This window comes from Euleptes europaea, chromosome 1 (assembly GCF_029931775.1).
Source record: "Euleptes europaea isolate rEulEur1 chromosome 1, rEulEur1.hap1, whole genome shotgun sequence".
In the NCBI taxonomy this organism is placed as follows: domain Eukaryota; kingdom Metazoa; phylum Chordata; class Lepidosauria; order Squamata; family Sphaerodactylidae; genus Euleptes; species Euleptes europaea.
Window position 1 is genome coordinate 40,198,883 of NC_079312.1, and position 21,109 is coordinate 40,219,991.

Sequence of the window (21,109 nt, forward strand, 5' to 3'; positions counted from 1 at the left end):
GCGATATCTTAAAAATACTCACATTAAGCATCCTTCATATATATCTACATATTCCGTTTTCAAGTTGTAGGTTACATCAAATTTCCCACGAAGGGTAAAGTGCCAGTGCACGTCCCACAAAGGGTAAGAATACAAAGTGTAGCAATACCGACATTGAAATTTACCAGTTGCTAAATAGCTAACCGGTGTGTGTGAAAAGACAGTTAACCATATACATCTGTTGCAGGGAGAAGCTCCGCACGATTCATTCTTAAAGGAACATGCCCCCCATTAAATAAAACACGTAAGATCATTTTCCAAATTTAATCCAAAAGGGGACATGGAATTCAAAAGATGGATAAAATAAGCCTCCTTCTGTCTTAATAGTTTTTTCTTTATCTTGTCTATCAAATCTTTTTGTATTCAGTTGCCAAATGACAAAATAGCGCAGATCGTTCTCGCTATGCCGGAACTGAAGAAAGAGTTCTACTACTGGGGCTGATGTTACGTGTGCGCGTATTCGGGACCACCTGGAACTTGGCAACCCTATCAGGAAGGCTCTCACTCTGTACTTTCCACAGACTATGCAAAACTGAATTATTCAAGGGGGCTTTTCTATGCAGGTAATAGGGTTGCACTGTACAAAATGGTTCACAAAGGTACTTGGATAAATGATTTAGGACTGTGATCTATACTACTTTTATTTTTATTTATTTTATTTTAATCCCTCCCCTTCTCAAACCCCACCCACCTCAGGCTCTGCCCCAAAAACCTCCTGCCGGTGGCGAAGAGGTACCTGGCAACCCTATGGGCCCTAGTTCCCACTATGTTGGGAAACATAAATCTGGACTTGCACATAGAAAACTAGCTTGCTGTGGAGAAGCTGAGTCTAGAATGTTTCTTCCTGCCATCTTGTTTTCTACATGGAAGGGTTGGAAGTTTTGTTTGTTTGCTTCCTTTTGGATTACTCCTTATCTGCAGTCTGAAGTTGTCCACATTTACCAACTCCCTGAGCACTAGGCCTACAAAGAGATTACAAGAGTTTTCAATAGCCAGGTTACGGTAGTTTTTCTCCCAAAGGTCACAGCTCTTCTCTTGTTGTCCTTCAATATTGTTCCTCAGTCTCCAGTAACAACAAAACTGGAATGGAAAATCCAAAGTTAACCCCCCAAATGGTGCCTCCATACATACACATAAAGATTTGGGCCAGTTTCACAACAATAGGTCCCACTGACATATCTGTTCTCCGATAGAGTGCCATTTGTCTCTTCAGGCAATCAATCAACTGTAAGAAAAGGATGTGGCGAGAGTAGTGGAAGTGGCTGGCAGTACATTTTGCTGGATGAGTAGGAGAAGGGAGGGACTGTCCATCACATCATGAATACCTGGAGCTGCCTTATCCTGGATCAGACAATTTATTAAAGTCAGTATTGTTTACTCGACCCAGAGGTCTTTCACATCAACTACCACCTGGCCCTTTTAAGTGGTGATAGCAGGGACTGAACTTGGAACCTTCAGCATGCAAAGCAAGTGCGCTACCCACTGAGCCATGGGCCCTCTCCCTCTCAAAGGGGAGCTTGCTATCGGGTCACCAAATTGCTGACTGTGGCTAGGGTTGCCAACCTCCAGGTACTAGCTGGAGATCTCCCGCTATTACAACTGATCTCCAGCCAATAGAGATCTTCACCTGGAGAAAATGGCCGCTTTGGCCATTGGACTCTATGGCTTGAAGTCCCTCCCCTCCCTAAATCCCATCCTCCTCAGGCTCTGCCCCCAAAACCTCCTGCTGGTAGCGAAGAAGGCCCTGGCAACCCTAACCATGGCTTTGAAATATTTAACATGGCATTTTGACTGTCCTCCCCATCCAGAGGTTTCACACATCTTTGTTCCACCTGCCGTCCTCCCTGCTTTGCAAACTGAATGCTAGCGAGAGTTCAAGCCATGGCATTCCCCAGCAATCACGGAGTCATTAGCAGGTAATTATTCGGTTACCATTCATCAGCTCTTTGGGAAGCCCATCCACTCCGCTTGCCTGAAGTACCATCAGATCGCTCCAGAAGCCGACTCCATTCATCATTATCTGAATTTACACTGTAAACAGGACAGCCACATTACCAAGTCTAATTACCAGCTGCAAAGGCAAAGCACCGTGCGTCCCCACGTTGCGCTGGAATTAGAAGGCGAGGCAGTAAAGAGCAGCCAGAGCTTTTAATTAAGCCGCGACAGCTCCTGTTCACAGAACCTACCATTTAATTTAAACATTCTCACGGCAAGAGCACCGGGGTCAGACCTTCTCCCTGATCTTGTAAACTTCAGGGCTGATGACTGCAAATATAACACAAATCATTTAACCGTGCAGGGGATGGGCGGGGGGCGGGGGTTCAGTTTGTATTGGTGTTTGCATTCCCCTTCCATTTCTTTAATTAAAAGCAACAAAATGTGGTGGGAACGTCAAAGTGTGTCGGTTTTAATTTGGTCCCCCCCCTCCTATCTCGATTTGTACACTCTCACACCTCTGAGACCTCCTTGGTAGACTATCTATTGGAAGGTAGGGTGAGCTATATCTCATACTCTGTAGCAAAATTTTGCTCCTATGTTTGCTGGAAACAGAAGACGCTTATGAAGAACAAAGTCCATATGGGTAAACCTCCAGACTAACTGGTACAGATGAGATGCTGTAAGTGGAAGTTGTATAATTTTAATATAGGATGTATATTTTATGTATATTTTACATTTTATGCTGGCCTTTGGCTGTAATAATAAATGATGATGGTTTTAATTTGGGTACAATCCCTCACCTGTTGAGCACACATGCTGCATGTTTCCGGAAAGGATTGTCGATTCCACCCCGTTCCCGTTTTAGCACTTCGAGGCCCGTATGATGCTGTTCCCAATCCCAACGTGTATTACTCTTAAATAAAAACTCTGGAATTAGAATCACAACAATGCAATGGGCTGTTTGCAATTATCCTGGGAAGTTACCTCTTTGCGCAGTTGATGGAACTCGGCAAGCCGTTTGCCGTAATGGAAAACCGCGTCGACCACAGCGCGGGTTACTCGGCCCTGACAAACACAAACATTTCTAATGATTCTTCGATGTTATCCGCTAATGATTTTCATGCCAACAAGCTAATTATAAAACCAAAAATACTGCAGGAATATCAAATTATAGCTATAATGCTCTGCATAATTGCTTCGTATTTAATTAAATGAGATTCGTGCTTTTCAAGGGGATGATAGCTCTCCTTGTCAAACAGGCTTCTGAAGCAGTTAACACATCTTTATTAGGAGTGCTATGTGCAGGCCCACTTTGTTCTTTATAGAGGCTATACAGAGTTATCCACCCCTAGCTAAGTGCCAGGATGATCAGGCTTGGTTTTACTTTCATTTGTATTTGGAGCCCCAATCATGAACTGTTTCACATGCAACCTGCATTGACAGTTACAAAGATTGTTATTTATTGATTCTAGACATGAGTATACACTGTATTGAGTCTCCCTGTCTCTCAGGGAGACATTTACTCTCTCCCAGACACCCCCACCCCTGGCTAGGTTTGCTAATCTCCAGGTGGTGGCTGGAGATCTCCTGCTATTACAACTGATCTCCAGGCTACAGAGTTCAGTTCACCTGGAGAAAATGGCTGCTTTGGCAATTGGACTCTATAGCATTAAAGTCCCTCCCCTCTCCAAACCCCATCCTCCTCAGGCTCCACCCCCAAAACATCCAGGTATTTCCCAAGCTGGAGCTGGCAACCCGACCCGTGGCAGATTTAAGCGGTATGCATTTCAAAAACTGAAGGGATACTCCATAATGGTGCGATTGTCTTGCAACAGCTCCACATTTCTGAACCAGGTGGTCCTTGCTTGTCTTACCATTCCCAATCTGCTGCTCAGAAGTGCCTAGGGTTGCCAACCTCCAGGTACTAGCCAGAGATTTCCTGCTATTACAACTGATCTCTGTCCGATAGAGATCAGTTCATCTGGAAAAAATGGCAGCTTTGGTGATTGGACTCTAAGGCATTGAAGTCCCTCCCCTCCCCAAACCCCGCCGTCCTCAGGCTCCACCCAAAAAACTCCCGCCAGTGGCAAAGAGGGACCTGGCAATCCTAGAGGTGCCACAATGCATTGGGAAAAGAAACGATGAACAGAACAGCAAGCTATTCTCAAAAGTGTTAACTGGGTGGCCTGCCTGGTTGAAGCAATTCTGTTAACACATTATATTGCAGCAGTGGCTAATTGTTTCCAGTAGAAATTGTCCCTTGGAAAACGACCTATGATATGATCTCATAAGAGTGATTAAGTTCTCAAGTCACTAGTATACATAAAGACGGTTCCTGATCCTTAACAATTTAGTTTGGATTTGTGGAACCAGCTGCGTGGACACTGAAGTCTTGATCTTGCCAAATTGAGGAGGGGGGAATGGAAAGGCAAACATACGCTGACCTAGAGATCTCCAGGGCTCATCTGACCACAAACCAACATGAAGCAGCAGCTCCGGGAACTCCCCCCCACCCCCGCCACTGTCACCTTACCTGAGCTGCAATCCAAAGTGAGGGTTAAAGGGTCTCATTTTCTCTATTTGTGTCAAATGTTGGAAAGCCTAGAAATAAACACTCCAGATTTACAGCCAATTTTGAAACTACGTGGCACACAGATATGCAAGAAACAGCAGCAAGGGCTCTTTCTTGAATGAAAAGCAGCCTTGCATGTGTGTGTGTGTCAAGTCCCAGGGCCAGAGGCAGGGAAGCAGGGTCAAGGGCAGTCCAAAGTCAAAGCCGGTGTATCTGTAGAGTTCAGTTGCAGGTAGTACAAACACAGTCCAAGAGAAAAGTCAGGGTTCAGGCCAGAGTCAGAGTTCCATGGTGAAGTCACAGTTTAGCCCAAGTTACTCCCACACTCACCTGGATGCAAGCCACTGATTAAATAAGCCTAGGTGGAACCAGCTATTGCTGGTTCTGCTGACTCAACACTCCTTGCCAGAGGAGGCTCATTATCCTCACTGCTGTCAGGCTGGCAATGCTCTCAGTTGTGCTTGAAACCTAGCATTTCTCCTACACTCTAGTAGGACTGATCTACTCTTCCAGTGTCACTGCTCCAGAGGCTGTGGAGGGCTGCTGTCAGATGCAGGTGAGTCCTCTGCGCTGGACGGTTGTAGGCATGGGGAACTTTCATCTCTTTGTGCCTGCTCTGCCTGCTGTGGTTCTTCCCTTTCACTGTCTGCTGCTTCTTTGGGCCTGCTCTGCCTGCTGTGGTTCTTCCCTTTCACTGTCTGCTGCTTCCAGGTCCTCTTCCTCTGAGGAAGCCTCAGCAGGCTGACTCATGACAGTGTGTGCCATTAAGTCACAGCTGACTTATGGTGACCCTGTAGGGTTTTCAAGGCAAGAGACTTCAGAGGTGGTTTGCTATTGCCTTCCTCTGCGAAGCGACCCTAGACTTCCTTGGTAGTCTCCCAGGGCTGACCCTGCTTAGCTTCTGAGATCGGTTGATATCAGGCTAGCCTGGAACTATCCAGGTCAGGGCAAAAGCAGCCTTGGTGGTGTGGAAAGGGCCGTCAAGTCACAGCTGACTAATGGATACCCTGTAGGGTTTTCAAGGCAAGCGACGTTCAGAGGTGTTTGGCCATTGCCTGGGCTGAGAGAGGTCTGAGAGAACTGTGACTGGCCCAAGGTCACCCAGCAGGCTACAGGTGGAGGAGTGGGGAATCGAACCCGGTTCTCCAGATTAGAGTCAGTCACTCTTAACCACTACATCACGCTGCCTTAGGCGGCTACATTTCTGAGCACTTTGTGTGTGCATTTAGCTCTGACCCTGACAGCCTTTGGGCCCCCCTCAAAGTGACTCTCCTCCTCCACTGCTGTGCGCCATATTGTTCAGGAGATTTTAGGGTGGTAAAACAGTGTGTGGCTGAGTGAGTTTATATGAAAATAAATTGTTTGTATGGAGAATTAAGAAAGCCTCCCCTTTGCTCCAAACTACAGCTTGGAGCAGTGGACTCTGATCTGGGGAACCGGGTTTGATTCCCCACTCCTCCACATGAGCGGCGGCGGCTAATTTGGTGAACTGAATTTGTTTCCCCGCTCCGCCCCATGAAGCCAGCTGGGTGACCTTGGGCTACTCACAGCTCATAGAGCTCCCTCAGCCTCACCTACCTCACAGGGTGTCAGTTGTTGGGAGGGGAAGGAAAGGTGCTTGTAAGCCAATTTGATTCTCCCTTAAGTGGTAGAGAAAGTCGGCATATAAAAACCAACTCTTCTGCTTCTTCCCTAGATTGCTTTTCCTTAAAAGACTGAAGAACCATATCCTATGCCCAGGAAAGAAGGTAGAGTTGACCAGCCCTGCTACACTGCCTAGCTAGGAAACCCTCTTCACTTCCTTTATATTAACTTGTGGTCTGTCCACTTGCCATGCAAAGGGGTATAACGGGGCGGGATTTTTCTGGCGTTCTATCACTGCTCCTTCCCTTCCCTCCATTTCCTGCGCTGCATCTAATGGTCCTGATGCAGCGCAGGAAATGGAGGGGAGGGAAATGGCTACCGTGTCATTGGGTCCTTTTAGTGGGGCCATTAAGAAGATGAGTCGGATCCTAATGTCGGCATTAAAGCCACAACTATAATTCCTACGAGGTTACGTTCAGTTCTAGACTCAAGACAGAGTTTTAAAAGCCGAGTAAGGCGTTTGTGCCTTTTCGGAATGACAGAGGTGGTTTTTGTCAGTGGGGAAACCTATTGGTCCTCCAGTCTTGGGCACCCAGGAATCAGGCTATACCTCTTGCCCTCTGTATGATTGGTCCATACCTGCGCCTGCTCACAAATCAAAGGCAGGCGCCGATATTTTCAAATGTTGTGAGGCAAGGAAGAACAGTTCCATTTCCCTTTATTCAGTAGCCTGATACATACTGTTGGAAGGATCGGACTGTACCGTGTTGCTTCACGCTAGCGTAGACATCGGAGTCTCAGGGGAGGGCAGTAGAGAATTAGCAAAGGGCTGGATAGGGTACTCCATGACCTTTCCTTTGTCTACTCCTCCTAGCTTAGACAGCTAGCTAGGAAACTTTACTGTGCCTTTCCTATCTAGTATGGAATTCTCTCACAAGAAAGAGCTTCTACTTCTTTTCTAAGTAACAAGCCTCAGTGTGAACTTATTCCTCGGGCAGCAAGACTATAGAATTCTGCTGGGCGGAAACTCAGCTCTGCTTTCATAGATGACCCCCTGCATGCTGATTCACTATGTGGGAAGGGAGAGCGGGCACAAGTAGGCCGACCCCTGTCATCTGCAGGATGCAGTTAGGAGCGGCGGACTCTAGTCCGGCGAACCGGGTTTATTTCCCCGCCCCTACACATGACCTTGGGTTAGTCACAGTTCTCTTCCAACTCTCTCAGCACCACCTACCTGTTGTGGGGAAGGGAAGGCGATTGTAAGCCGCTTTGAGACTCCTTAAAGGTAGAGAAAAGTGAGGTATAAAAACCAACTCTTCTTCTGCACCCCCTCCCCATGATCTGCAGTGTCCTGAAAGCAGTATTGCTGATCACAGGGAAGGGGTGCATGCCCGCCACTTCCTCGATGTGGAAGTCAATTGTGCAGAGGCAGGGGGTGGTGCCTGCTCTCCCTCCTTGCATGGTGAGCTAATGCGTGGTAGGTAGGGTTGCCAGCTCAGGGTTAGGAAATCCCTAAAGATTTTTGTGTTGGAGCCTGAGGAGGGTGACCTTGTGTGATTTTGTGATTCCTAGTGTGATTTTGTATTGTGGGATCCCGCATGGCAGGGGGTTCGACTGGATGGCCCCTGTGGTCTTTTCCAACCTTGTGTGATTTTGAGGTTTGGGGAGGGACTTAAGTGTCATAGAGTGCAATTGCCAGAGCGGCCATATTCTCCAAGTGGACTGATCTCTGTCAGCTGGAGATTGGTTGTAATAGCAGGAGCTCTCCAGCTAGGACCTGGAGGTTGGCAACCCTAATGATAGCGATAGCCCATGATGCAGATTAGTTTACTTTTATGTACATAATGTTTGTATAGAGAAGTGAAATGTCTTATACTGTTCGAGGCATGTTTGCTTTGAATGACAGCAGAGGCAACTTTTTAACATATAAATTTGGAATTATAAATGGCTGTACTTCGGGGAGTCTGGCTAAAAGGTATATTTAATGTCTCAAACAGACTTAAAGAAGACAGAGCTGCAGGTAAGCAAACAGTGTTCATGTATCCGCAGTACAAAGGGTTGCTTACCTGCGTTATCGGGAAACCCTCAACCCCCATCTCTGTGTAAAAAAATATATCCACAAAATATCAAGGAGATGGGGAGAAAATCCTTATCAAATTAAAAATACTCACAGCACCTTTGGGTGCAATGCGAACCCATTAAGATCAAAGTGAGCTTTGCCACTGACTTCAGTGGGAGATGGATTGCCCACTTGGGGACCTCTCCCACCTTGCATGGTGAGCTAATGCGTGGTAGGGAGGGTTGCCAGCTCCAGGTTAGGAAAGATCTGGAGATTTTTGGGGCGGAGCCTGAGGAGGGTGGGGTTTGAGGAGGGACTTCAGTGCCATAGAGTCCAATTGCCAGAGCGGCCATATTCTCCAGGTGAACTGATCTCTATCTGTTGGAGATCAGTTGTAATAGCAGGAGATCTCCAGCTAGTACCTGGAGTTTGGAAACCCTATGGGTTGGGGAAGGTGCTGGCAGCAGTCGGGCTGTGAACCACACCCATTATCCCCAGCTGTGCCAAAACCTAAGGAAATTGTAATCAATAATGTTGTGCCTGATTCCTCCCAGCATGATGTGTCTGTGTCATCTCCCCGCCCCTCGCCCCCCATGGGCTGGTCCCAACTTCAGACACAATCCAGTTTTCTGGACACTTTTCAGGACAAACCAATTATGTCCCCATCATTTCAAACAGATGAGCCAGATGAGCATTAGGAATGCAATCAGATGCGAAAATATTGTTAGCGGATAGATGATGTGATTCAACATCTGCCCTTGTCACAAATGGCTTTTTATAATGCACCCATGTCTTGTAAATTCAACCGACGAGCCACATTGATTGGCAAGCGCAGGTTCTGGCATATTTTTGTCAATTGCTCAGCAGTACAGCAGAGTTTATGTCGAAAGCCTTCTCGTTCCCTGGACCCTCCATTTCCTTGATCTAAGTGCAGTTTGCTGCATTTAACAATGATGGGGGAAGGCTGGGAAGCCGTTCATGCCCAGTTTATGACTTTGAAGAGACATAAGGAAAAGGCGGGGGAATGAATGACAAAAGCCAGAAGGTTGCAGTCAGCACAAACCCTATTACTTTGTGTGTGTGTGTGTGTGTTCAGTATACCTCTTAGACAAAGTGTGCCTCAACAACAAAAATCTTCACCACACTCTTCGGTGAAAGCAGAACGTTTTCCAAGGCTTTTCAGGCAGGCAGCAGGCGTCTCAAACTGTGATTCTAATTTTATTTCCCTTTTGCTGTTCTGATCGTTGGCTTTTTTTAGTTTTTCAACGCATACAAGGAAGATGTTGTCAATGTGTTAGTCTGACCTCCGGTATAGCAATAAATGGTTACAACATTGAAGCAATAAGGAATATGCTCTTGTTTATAGGTAATTTAAATTTTTTAAAAAGAAATTGTGATTTCTATACAAGCAAAGATATTGCTGAAATTAGGGGGTGGGTGGGTTAATGCTTCCCTCAGCTTTTTGATTATCTGACTTTTCTGCCAGGCCTGACCAAATTACACAAGATTCAGTCCCGTGGCAGAAAGCCCCAGAAGCCTGGTTTAAGAACTGCATTACTACATTTTGAATAAGAATTTAGTGATTGGTATCACATACCTAATTCTGAATTTGGTCCCAGAGTATGGATAAAATAATATGCACTGTGGGGTCATGTATAGTTGACATGGGGGGCTGTGATGTGTACACAGGCACTGGCATTGGGGTTAATCTAAACTAAATGGGCACTTTCCCCTGATTCTTTCTTCCTGCTGCAGACCCCTTCCTCCATATTGCTCATGGTCTTTATTTCCCAGGAACAATATTTTGTTGAAATCAGTGAGCTGCAGTGGGTAGAGGAAGGCACAAAAATTCCATTCTGCTGATGGGTAATTTAGTCTGGATTCAACATATTGTTTCTTTGTTATGGAGTGGGGGAGGTAACTCCCCTCCTCTTTTCTTTCTTTCTTTCTTTTTTTTTTTTTTTTTTTTTTGACTTTGGGGATTTTCACGAACCTGGGAATTTGTCAAAACATCTCCCCTTTCTGAACACAGCTTTCTGGCCCCAATGTGTGGATTTACTTATCTGTTCTGAGGCCAAGTTCAAAATTGCATATTTGCCTCTAGCATACTTTGTCTTTAATCTTGCCTTCATTTGCCTTCCAATTAGTTTGCTACCCTAGGCTGGCCCTACCCAATATGGGTTAAAAATGCTCGCCCCTGTTTTTTTTTTTAAATTAACCTTCTGAAACTGTTCTAATACATCAGTTACAATGTATTAGGTTCAGGAGCATCTTCTGAGGAGTATGAGAACCGCAGTGTGAAAATCACCATCACAGCTTTGTTATCAGTTCTAATATCATGCAAACAACCCATGAACATTGATAACACGATGCAGTGGGCTGCATCAGCTAAATAAACACCGCTTCCTTTGTAATTCATGTACGTGCATATATATATATATACACACTATATACATATATATATATATATACACACACACACACCATTGAAAACAGTGAGGCTGTGCCTGCTAAAAAGCAGGCACAGCAACACTGTTCCTGGCGCCGGCGTAATGGGGCAAATGGGAATAGGACGCCACCAACCGGGGGCTCCTCCCCCCACCCCAGGAATGCCCCCCCATGCCAGTGCAGCAATTCTCTGTCGTGGCCTGCGCCACGGAGAGACCGCACCGGTAGAGGGGCGAGCTGCAGCTCCACAGTGCTCGGGCGCCGGCGGAACTGCCCTCACCGCCAGCGTGAGTGCGTCTTGTTGCATGATTAGATGCACTTACGCTGGCGGCGAGGTCACGCCTCCTCCTAAGAGGACTCCCCCCCCCCAGGAATGCGTGTTTAGTCTTTTGGTAAAACTTCCCGTGTGCAATGTAACTCCATAAATGAATATGTTCACTTCCAGTCTGCGCTGGAAAGCATTTGCAGGAAGTTTTGCATGATGAAGCTTACAGTGTTGCATTTTGACAAATATATCTGTCATCTGTGGATGCTGTGTCAAGAGATCAGATAAGCATTTGCTGTTGGTCAGATGTAAAGGGTAAAGGTCCCCTGTGCAAGCACCGGGTCATTCCTGACCCATGGGGTGACGTCACATCCCGACGTTTACTAGGCAGACTTTGTTTACCTGGGTGGTTTGCCAGTGCCTTCCCCAGTCCTCTTCCCTTTACCCCCAGCAAGCTGGGTACTCATTTTACCGACCTTGAAAGGATGTAAGGCTGAGTCAACCTTGAGCCAGCTACCTGAAACCGACTTCCGTCGGGATCGAACTCAGGTCGTGAGCAGAGCTTGGACTACACTACAGCAGCTTTACCACTCTGCTCCACGTGGCTCCTTTGGTCAGATGAGCTATTAGCATTAAGAGGGAGGGGATATCCTTTTTACACTAGTTCTAATTTTCATACAATAAACAGCCTTATGCATTTTTCCAGAGATGGAGACAAAGAGTCAGACTAGGAGCTGAGAGAAGCAGGTTCAATTCCTCACTTAGACATGCTCAGTAAGTGATCTTGGGAGAATCACTTTCTGTCAACATGACCTACCTCACAGAGTTGTTGTGGAGAAAATCATGTAGGCCCCCTTGAATTCTTGGACAAAGGCCAAGATTAAAAAGTGATATTTAGCATGAAAATGATCTATTTCCCACTATGTACAGTAGTAGATGTTATGTGCTGATTTAGTTTTCAAATGAAGAAGAAGGGTTGGTTTTTATAGGCTGACTTTCTCTGCCACTTAAGGGCAATCCCCTTCCCTTCCCCTCCCCACAACAGACCCCCTGTGAGGTAGGTGAGGCGGAGAGTGTCTTGCCCAAGGTCACCCAGCTGGCTTCGTGTGCAGGACTGGGGAAACAAATCAAGTGCACCAGATTAGCCTCCGCCGCTCATATAGAGGAGTGGGGAATCAAACCCGGTTCTCCAGGTTGGACATTACCGCTCCAAACCACCACTCTTAACCAGTATTTATGTTTTGATTGTTTTATGTATTTGTTCCTGGTATGTGCATAGCATACAGTACTGTTATTGGACATGTTCATTTTTATTCTTATATACCGTCTATCCTTGTCCATCGTTTAATGCTGGGATCCCCAACTTTGTTGAAAACAGGTCATGAACACCATCACAAAATGGCTGCTGGAGGGGAACAACCACTCTGCCCTGGGGGGGCAGGGGCAAGTTTTAGTATGCTGGGAGATTGAGCCAAGCGATTTATGATTTTGTTACTTAAAACAATTCTATGCTGCCTTTCCACCCAAATAGGGTCGCCAAAGCAGCGATCATCAAACTATTAAAACAAAATTCAACATTAAAACATCAAGACACTGAAACAGCATTTAAAATATGAGTGTATTTAAAATGTTTAAGCAATGCAACAAAGCATATAAACACACAAACACACAAAACAAAATGAATGACATGCATCCACTTTCGGGTTGGAAGATACACATATTTTGAAGTTTGCATTTCAGACATTTTCTTGGTAGCAAACAAACCTTGTTCTAATATGGGGCGGGTTTGTGCCTCTGTAGCATTCCCAGTTTGAAGAATCGGGTATGGTGATGTGAAAGAGATCGTGGAGAGCCACTGCCAGTCAGAGGAGACAGTATTGAACTTGATAGACCAATGGCCTGATTCAGTATAAGGCCGCTTCATGAGGTCAGGAAATGAGATCAGTTCTCAGCCTCCCCCCCCCCCGCACCCGCCCAACAACACTTCATAGATGAACAATGTGTAGAAGTGCTGTCCTCTATGCAATCACATCAGGAGAATTCAGGGTTGTTGTTTTTTCGGGCTCTCAGGAAGCTGCCTTTCAGTGCTGCTATGTTAGAAAAATGCCTTTGTCCACCTGGCTTCTATGATATATATTTTAGTCACCTCCTTTATGCAAAACGTGGCAGCCATAAACACTCTGTTTATCTGAAGATGCCAGTTCTTACAAACAGCAACTAAACACAATCCCAGACACACAATGAGTCCAGTAGGCCTGCCCTTTCTTTGAGGCGAGCAAGTATGAATTGGCATTTATTTCCTTCCTCCGTGCCATAAAATGAATTCCTTGTTTACTTGGTTGTTGTTTTTTAAGCATACCTATTTAACTCTGTTAAATGTTGGACAAACAAAAGCTTGCACAAACACAAACTTGCACAAAGGAAATGCAAGCAAACAATTAGAGATGCAAAAAAAAAATTTTTTTTTTTGAGGGACATATAGCTTAACACATCAAGGCCAACAATAAGAAATTATTTCAGTACATTAGGAGCAGGAAACCAGCTAGGGAAGCGGTTGGGACATTGGATGACAATGAGAGTAAAGGAACAATAAGAGAGGATAAAGCGATTGCTGAGAAACTAAAATAATTCTTCTCATCTGCCTTCACTGTTGAAGATATAGGGCAGATACCTTCTCCTGAACAGATGTTTAGGGGAGGGGAGAATGAGGAACTGGGGCAGATAGTGGTAACAAGGAAATAATGGTAACAAGGCATGAAGTCCTAGAACGTCTAGACAAACTGAAAACTAACAAGTCACAGGGACCAGATGGTATTCGTCCTATAGTCCTTCAAGAGTTCTTCAAGAACTCCAATGGGAAATTGCTGAACTTCTAAAAATGATATGTAACATATCTCTTAGATCAGCCTCTGTACCAGAGGACTGGAGAATGGCCAATGTAACATCCATTTATAAAAAAGGGTTCCGGAGGGACCCAGGAAATTACAGGCCAGTTAGCTCAATATTTGTTCCAAGTAAATTGATAGAAAGCATTATTAAAGATAGAATTGTCAAGCATATAGAAGGGCAAGGTCTGCTGGGCAAAACCCAACATGGCTTCTGTAAAGGTAGGCCATTTCTCACTAATCTTTTAGAACGTTTTGAAAGGTTCAAGAAGCATGTAGACAGGAGTGAGCCTGCAGACATTTTGTGTTTGGATTTCCAAAAGGCTTTTGACAAAGTCCCCCACCAAAGACTGCTAAGCAAACTTCATAGTCATGGGATAAGAGGACAAGTCCTCTTATGGATTGAGAGCTGGCTGAAAAATAGGAAGAGAGTAGGAATTAATGGTCAGTTCTCACAATGGAGGGATATGAGCAGTGGGGTTCCCTCAGGGATCTGTGTTGGGACCAGTGTTTTCAGCCTGTTTATCAATGACCTGGAATTGGGGGTGAACAGCAAGGTGGCCAAGTTTGCAGATGACACCAAATTATTTAGGGTGGTTAAAACAAAATCACACTGTGAAGAGCTCCAAAAGGATCAGGGGGCTAGAGCTATTGCCCTGTGAGGAACAGTTAAAATGCTTAGTGACGTGCTCTGATCAAGTCTCTCCCCCCGCCCCCCGCCCCAGCGCATCAAATCACAAATGTTGTAAGGAAGACCATTATTTTGATAGGGTTTTTTTGCATGAAAGAGGGGAACTGGCCAGGACTGAGTGAAAAAGCAGGCTGGATCCAACCCTATGCCTTCAGCAAAATTATTCTGTCTTCCATGATGTGATATAGTAGTTAGTGCTGGATTCAAATCCTCACTCCGACATGGAGCTTGGGGCAGTCTCTCTCTCTCTCAATCAGCCTACCTCAGAGGTTTGTTGTGAGGATAAAAAGGAGGAAATTATGACTGCCATACCAAGGTCCTTGGAGGAACGGCAGGATAAAGATATACATACCAAATAAACAAAGCTCTTCAACAAAATTATTCTGTCCTTCAGGTTACCATAACTCTTCAGCCTCTGCTGGCTTTAAATCTGTGGCTACTTGACGAATCCCTTCTCCTCTGACATTTTGTGTTTTCTTACTGGATAACGGTGTGGGTTTGATCTATCTCTCAATATAACTGTGAACTAATTAGTAAACATTGTCGACACAAATTGCATTGTAATAAAAAGCTGATAAAATTGCAAAAGAGCATTTGCATTACCACAGCCCATCTTCCAGTTACAGAAAATCTATACGCTATTATTGCCTCCTGCTGCTTTGGGCATAGATGTCAGGCCTGAAAATGGCTTTATTAGAACTGCAGGCTGTCCCGGTGTGCTCCCAAGTGTCAAACACGGTCTAGCAGCTTCAGTTTTGGTTGGCAGATGAGCTGATGCCTGCATGCCGAATAAGGCTTCCTGGAGAGTTTTTTGTTGTGGTGGTTCCTTTGCTTGTTTTAAACTGTATTCCTTGGTAACTGAACCTACTGTTTGGTGGGTCATGGGGATAGGATTCCAGGAGATAGTTGGCCACAGAATGTGAGATTAGTTGATAAAAAATAAGGGAAATACTGAAACGGGGAGTGTGGGGTTTGGCTATGGACATAGAAGAGGTGCAGTATATTTGAGAGAGATTCCCTGTGATTATATGATCATCCATACTATTTTTTTTTAGCCAGCGACAGCAGGTTTTAAAGTTGTTAACAGTCCCGACAGCAGTTGTTCACAGTCCCGACAGATCTATCAAATAGCTAGTGACACAATTCGCTCCGAGCCCTCCTCCCCGTTAACAAATGCAAAAAAACCCTATCAAAATAATGGTCTTCCTTACAACATTTGTGGTTTGATGCGCTGGGGGGGGGGGCGGGGGGAGAGACTTGATCAGAGCACGTCACTGCTTTGAAATCTATTTTATACGTGTGTATGCCAGTTATTCCAGAATTATGCCATCTCGTCCTTTGAAATATGCAGTATGAATTTTTAAGGTATGTTTTAATAGAGGTATTTTAATATAGATTTTAAACTGATGTTTTTACATTGCGGTGTGAACCGCCCTGAGCCCGGCTTGCTGGGAATGAGGGTGGGATATAAATTTAAATAATAAATAAATAAAATAAACATTCCTTATGGATTTGGTAATGCTATCAGATCACGGAAGGGATGCTTTCAAAGGATGAGAGAGACCGTTCATTCGGCCTTCAGACAGGCCTTTGTGAAGTAACTGACTTGCCAAAGTTTGACATCAGGATGTAGTCATCTGGAATGCAAGTGTTGTTACACACAGCTCTCCTTTTACTACACTGGGACTTAGATTAATGTATTTTACATTGATTTTGCCACTACAGTAGATTACTTTGAGGGGCACTTAATTTAAAGGGTAAGTAAACAGCCGGCACTTTTGCTTACAAATTGGTTGTTCTTCTATAAGCTTACGTGAGGAGAGGGGGTAAGAGAACATTCCTGCTAAAAACACAAACAAACCCAAACCAATAAATGAAACAGGAAAACAAAATGTTTTCACACCTTGGTAAATCCTTGAATTTGTTCCTGGTAATGGCTAATTGGATGGATTAAAAATGTGAGCCATGAGGAAAGGTGGGATATAAACATCTTAATAAATAAATAAATTACACAGGGAGTGTATAATTGGTTCAAATGAACACATGAAGCTGCCTTATACTGAATCAGACCCTTGGTCCATCCAAGTCAGTATCTACTCAGGTTGGCAGGGTTCTCAGGAAGGGGTCATTCTAGGGCTGTCAATTCGGTTCAGCCCGAACCGAAAAACAGCCGAATTTCCCCCGATTCAGTGGTTTTTCGATTCAGATTGAACCAAACTCAAAAAAGGGGGGAAAACGGGGAGCCGAATTCGGCGAGTTTGGGGTGTTCCCGAATAAATTCGGTAATTCGGGCAGATCTCTTTCCCCCCATCGCGCGCGCCTTCAGGAAGCTTCCCTGAAGGCACGCGGGGGGCCCTTTAAATAGATTTGTGCCTCCCGGCTGGGAGGCACAAACCTCCCCCCCCCCGCCCGCATTCAGGGAGCTTCCCTGAAGGCGGCGGGGGTCATTAAACAGATCTGCACGTCCCGGCCGGGACACACACATCTGTTTAAAGACCCCCCGCGTGCCTTCAGTTACTTCACAAAGACCTATCTGAAGGCCGAATGAACGGTATCTCTCATCCTTTGACAACCCACCGCCCCTCTTCCCGGAAGTCCCGGGAAGAGGGGCGGGGGGGGGTCTTTAAACCCCTCTGCCCTGCCTGCGCAGACAGCGCAGAGGGGCTTGACAACCCACCGCCCCTCTTCCCGGGAGTCCCGGAAAGAGGGGCGGGGGTCTTTAAACCCTTCTGCCCCCCCCCCGCGCCTTCACAGGCTTCCCTGAAGCCGCGCGGGGGGCCGTTTTAATAGAGCTGTGCCTCGCGGCCGGGACTCCCAGGAAGAGGGGGGATGGGTTGTCAAGCCCCTCTGCGCTGTCGGCGCAAGCAGGGCAGAGGTGTTTAAAGATCCCCGCCTCTCTTCCCGGGACTCCCGGGAAGAGGGGGATGGGTTGTCAAGCCCCTCTGCGCTGTCGGCGCAGACAGGGCAGAGGGGTTTAAAGACCCCCGCCTCTCTTCCCGGGACTCCCGGGAAGAGGGGGATGGGTTGTCAAGCCCCTCTGCGCTGTCGGCGCAAGCAGGGCAGAGGGGTTTAAAGACCCCCGCCTCTCTTCCCGGGACTCCCGGGAAGAGGGGGATGGGTTGTCAAGCCCCTCTGCGCTGTCGGCGCAGGCAGGGCAGAGGGGTTTAAAGACCCCCGCCTCTCTTCCCGGGACTCCCGGGAAGAGGGGGATGGGTTGTCAAGCCCCTCTGCGCTGTCGGCGCAGGCAGGGCAGAGGGGTTTAAAGACCCCCGCCTCTCTTCCCGGGACTCCCGGGAAGAGGGGGATGGGTTGTCAAGCCCCTCTGCGCTGTCGGCGCAGGCAGGGCAGAGGGGTTTAAAGACCCCCGCCTCTCTTCCCGGGACTCCCGGGAAGAGGGGGATGGGTTGTCAAGCCCCTCTGCGCTGTCGGCGCAGGCAGGGCAGAGGGGTTTAAAGACCCCCGCCTCTCTTCCCGGGACTCCCGGGAAGAGGGGGATGGGTTGTCAAGCCCCTCTGCGCTGTCTGCGCAGGCAGGGCAGAGGGGTTTAAAGACCCCTACCCCTCTTCCTGGGAGTTCAGGGAAGCCCCCTGAAGGCAGGCGGGGGGGGAGATCTGTGCCTCCCGGCCGTGAGGCCAGATCTATTTAAAGGGCCCCCCACGCGCCTTCAGGGAAGCCCCCTGAAGGCGCACGGGGGGCGAATTTCCCCCCGAACTCCGGATCTCGCCCGAATTTCGGGGATCCGAAGCAGGGGAGTTCGGACTTCGGCATGGCCCGAATCAAAACAGGCTGAATTTTGCCGAATCTGAATTATACCGAATTTTTTTTTCAACAGCCCTAGGTCATTCACATCACCTACCTGCCTATTCCCTTTTAACTGGAGATGCTGGGGATTGAACCTGGGACCTTCTGCACGCCAAGCAGATGCTCTGCCACTGAGACACAGTCCCTCATTTTGCTGTACCAGAGAAAAGGGGCTATTTTTGCAGTTCCTGGAGTTTATTCATTCATTCATTCAAAGCCTGCCTCTCTATTGCTGAGACTCAAGGCAGGTTACAAATTATATATAAATTGTAGATATATAAATTAAATAACACACCCAATAAACAATGCAGTAGGATTAGAATTGCATAACTGGAAAACAAACAAAAACCAGCCTAAGGCATGACGTACAAAAGTTAATGAAAATGCAATAAAAGTCGCCACTGTCAATAATAATTGCAATAGATTATAATTTTATTCCCTTATAAAAGTGACCTGTGGAGGTATTCCATTATACTACAATTCTCCTACCTGTATAAGAATGCCTTCCTGAACATTTCAGTTTCATACATTCTGTGAAACGATAGAAGGGTGGGGAATCTTTGTGACCTCCTCAGGTAGGCTGTTCCACAAGGTGGGAGCCACCATAGAGAATGGGCGTGAATGGGTGCTGATATTACCCGTTTACAGGGTGGCACCTTCAGAAGGCTTTGTTTAGATGAGCAAAGCTGTCGTGGCAGAGTGTAACAGGAGAGGCAGTTTTGCAGGTATGAGAGTTAACAGTAGGGTTGTCAACCTGGAGATCTCCTGCTATTACAACTGATTTCCAGCCAATAGAGATCACTTCACCTGGAGAAAATGGCCACTTTGACAATTCGACTCTATGGCAATGAAGTCCCTCCCCTCTCCAAACCCCGCCCACCTCAGGCTCTGCCCCAAAAATCTCCAGTTATTTCCCAACCTGGAGCTGGCAACCCTAGTTAACACTGGACTTCTTTATCCATACTGTTCTCTCGACCCCTTTGTTGGATAGCTACTAAAGATACAACAGTCTGATGTGAGAGCCATAGCCCTAGTTTGGACCCAGACATTTCCAGTTGCTTTGGTATGGCGGGCCTTTTCAGGGCTGCCATGGATTTTCCAAAAAAGATTAAGGAAGCCTAAATGACCTTCCTTTTGGGGTCATATACTGAAAGGAAAGGTGCCAGTAACTCCTATAATAGTAAAATATTGTCGAAGGCTTTCACGGTCAGAGTTCATTGGTTCTTGTAGGTTATCCGGGCTGTGTGACCGTGGTCTTGGTATTTTCTTTCCTGACGTTTCGCCTGCAGCTGTGGCAGGCATCTTCAGAGGAGTAACACTGAAGGACAGTGTCGTTACTCCTCTGAAGATGCCTGCCACAGCTGCAGGCGAAACGTCAGGAAAGAAAATACCAAGACCACGGTCACACAGCCCGGATATCCTATAATAGTGCTCCTAAGCTCCCTTCTTAGCCCAGTGACTTCAATGGATGTACAAGGCCTAGGGTTGCACTGGTGGCATCTATCTTCCTACAGCTCGGCAGAGGATATGAAACCGGTAGCTGGAGAATGGCTTTGGGGGAAAAGCTAAGTAGACTTACCCCTCCAGTAGCTACATCAGCAAAGGGGAAAGTATCCTGTAAGTATAGAGAGCGTTCTGTTGCATTAAAAAGAGTTATGAGTGATCCATCGACTAGACGTCTACAAGCTCTGTCTGGTACATGGCACTTTGGCTGGAAAAGATTCATTATTATATTGTGTGTAAATTTCTGCCATGAATATTCTTTTATCCACACCTTTATGTAAAACCTACACATAATTGCTGTTAGTATTCTAGGGAGTTAAAAGTGTACACATCCAAGTGAGATTAGACCCTTAAGTGTTTGAGCAGTAATATTAATTCCTTCTGTTGGGAAGATTTGCCCCCCTGCCTATAATAAAACTATATTATGGTGCATAAAACAGAAAGGTCTCTGAAGGTTAGTTCAGGCTATTATTTTAAACCATTATCTTACGAGAATTTCTATCCAAAGTTTAGCTGGATCATATGACTAACAGAAGAGAGCCATTTAAAGAACATTAAGGTCATTTATGCATGGGAGTTTTACCTGAGGTTTGTTGCTGGCTGGACCCACACTTTCTTGTTGGGAATCTATGCACCAACTGTCTCCAAGCTCAAATCAAGTCCCACCCCTTTAAATGCTGCTTTGTAACTGGCTTACTTGTAGTGCTTACTGTGAGAGAAAATCCCCCCAACCCAATTGCCACATAAAAAAGCATTTTAACAACAACAACATAAAAAATGGAGCAATCTGAAAGGTTGGTGGGGGGAGAAATCCTAGTCTTGGTTTTTAAAAGATTTTCTTCTGTTCAGAAAGAGCTCCGAGGAAGCAGGAAGTATTTCAATCCCCGCCTCTGGACATGCTGCTTTGTAATTGACTGTGAGCGAAACCAAGCTTGCGTGCCCTGCACTTTGCCTTTTGCATGGGGATTTCACCAGGGCTTTACTCGGGGAAGATGGAAAAGTCGGATTAACAGAGGAATGGGAAAACCCGGACATTGGAGGGCTGGCAGTGAGGTCATCTCTAATGGACAGAAAACTCATACATAACTCCAAGGAACAACCGATTCAGACTGGGGGCGAACATGAGTGAAAGTACCCATCCATAAATGACCTAACAGATTTATTCCTTATACTGAGACTTAACAGAGTTCCACTTACCTACTGTTGTGGGAAATAGTGCTTCTCTTTGAGAACCGACCTATACCTTCCAGCCAGTTTTGACTTCCATGAATTCCATGATCTGTGTGTGTGCGTGTGTGTGTTTGTGCTTCAAATGGTGCACAGC

The 21,109-nt window shown here is 46.1% G+C and overlaps 1 protein-coding gene across 1 annotated transcript in view; it reads right to left on the reverse strand.

The window, feature by feature from the left end:
* Positions 1-943: 943 nt before the first annotated feature.
* LOC130475010 (chemokine-like protein TAFA-4) overlaps positions 944-21,109 on the reverse strand; it is a 124,895-nt gene continuing 104,729 nt past the window's right edge. Inside the window, exons 4-7 of the mRNA XM_056846708.1 lie at positions 2,962-3,042; positions 2,778-2,863; positions 1,972-2,070; positions 944-1,001 (exon numbers count right to left, since the gene is read on the reverse strand). Of these exons, the coding sequence (XP_056702686.1) occupies positions 944-1,001; positions 1,972-2,070; positions 2,778-2,863; positions 2,962-3,042 (324 nt within the window). The remainder of the gene's footprint in view (positions 1,002-1,971; positions 2,071-2,777; positions 2,864-2,961; positions 3,043-21,109) is intronic.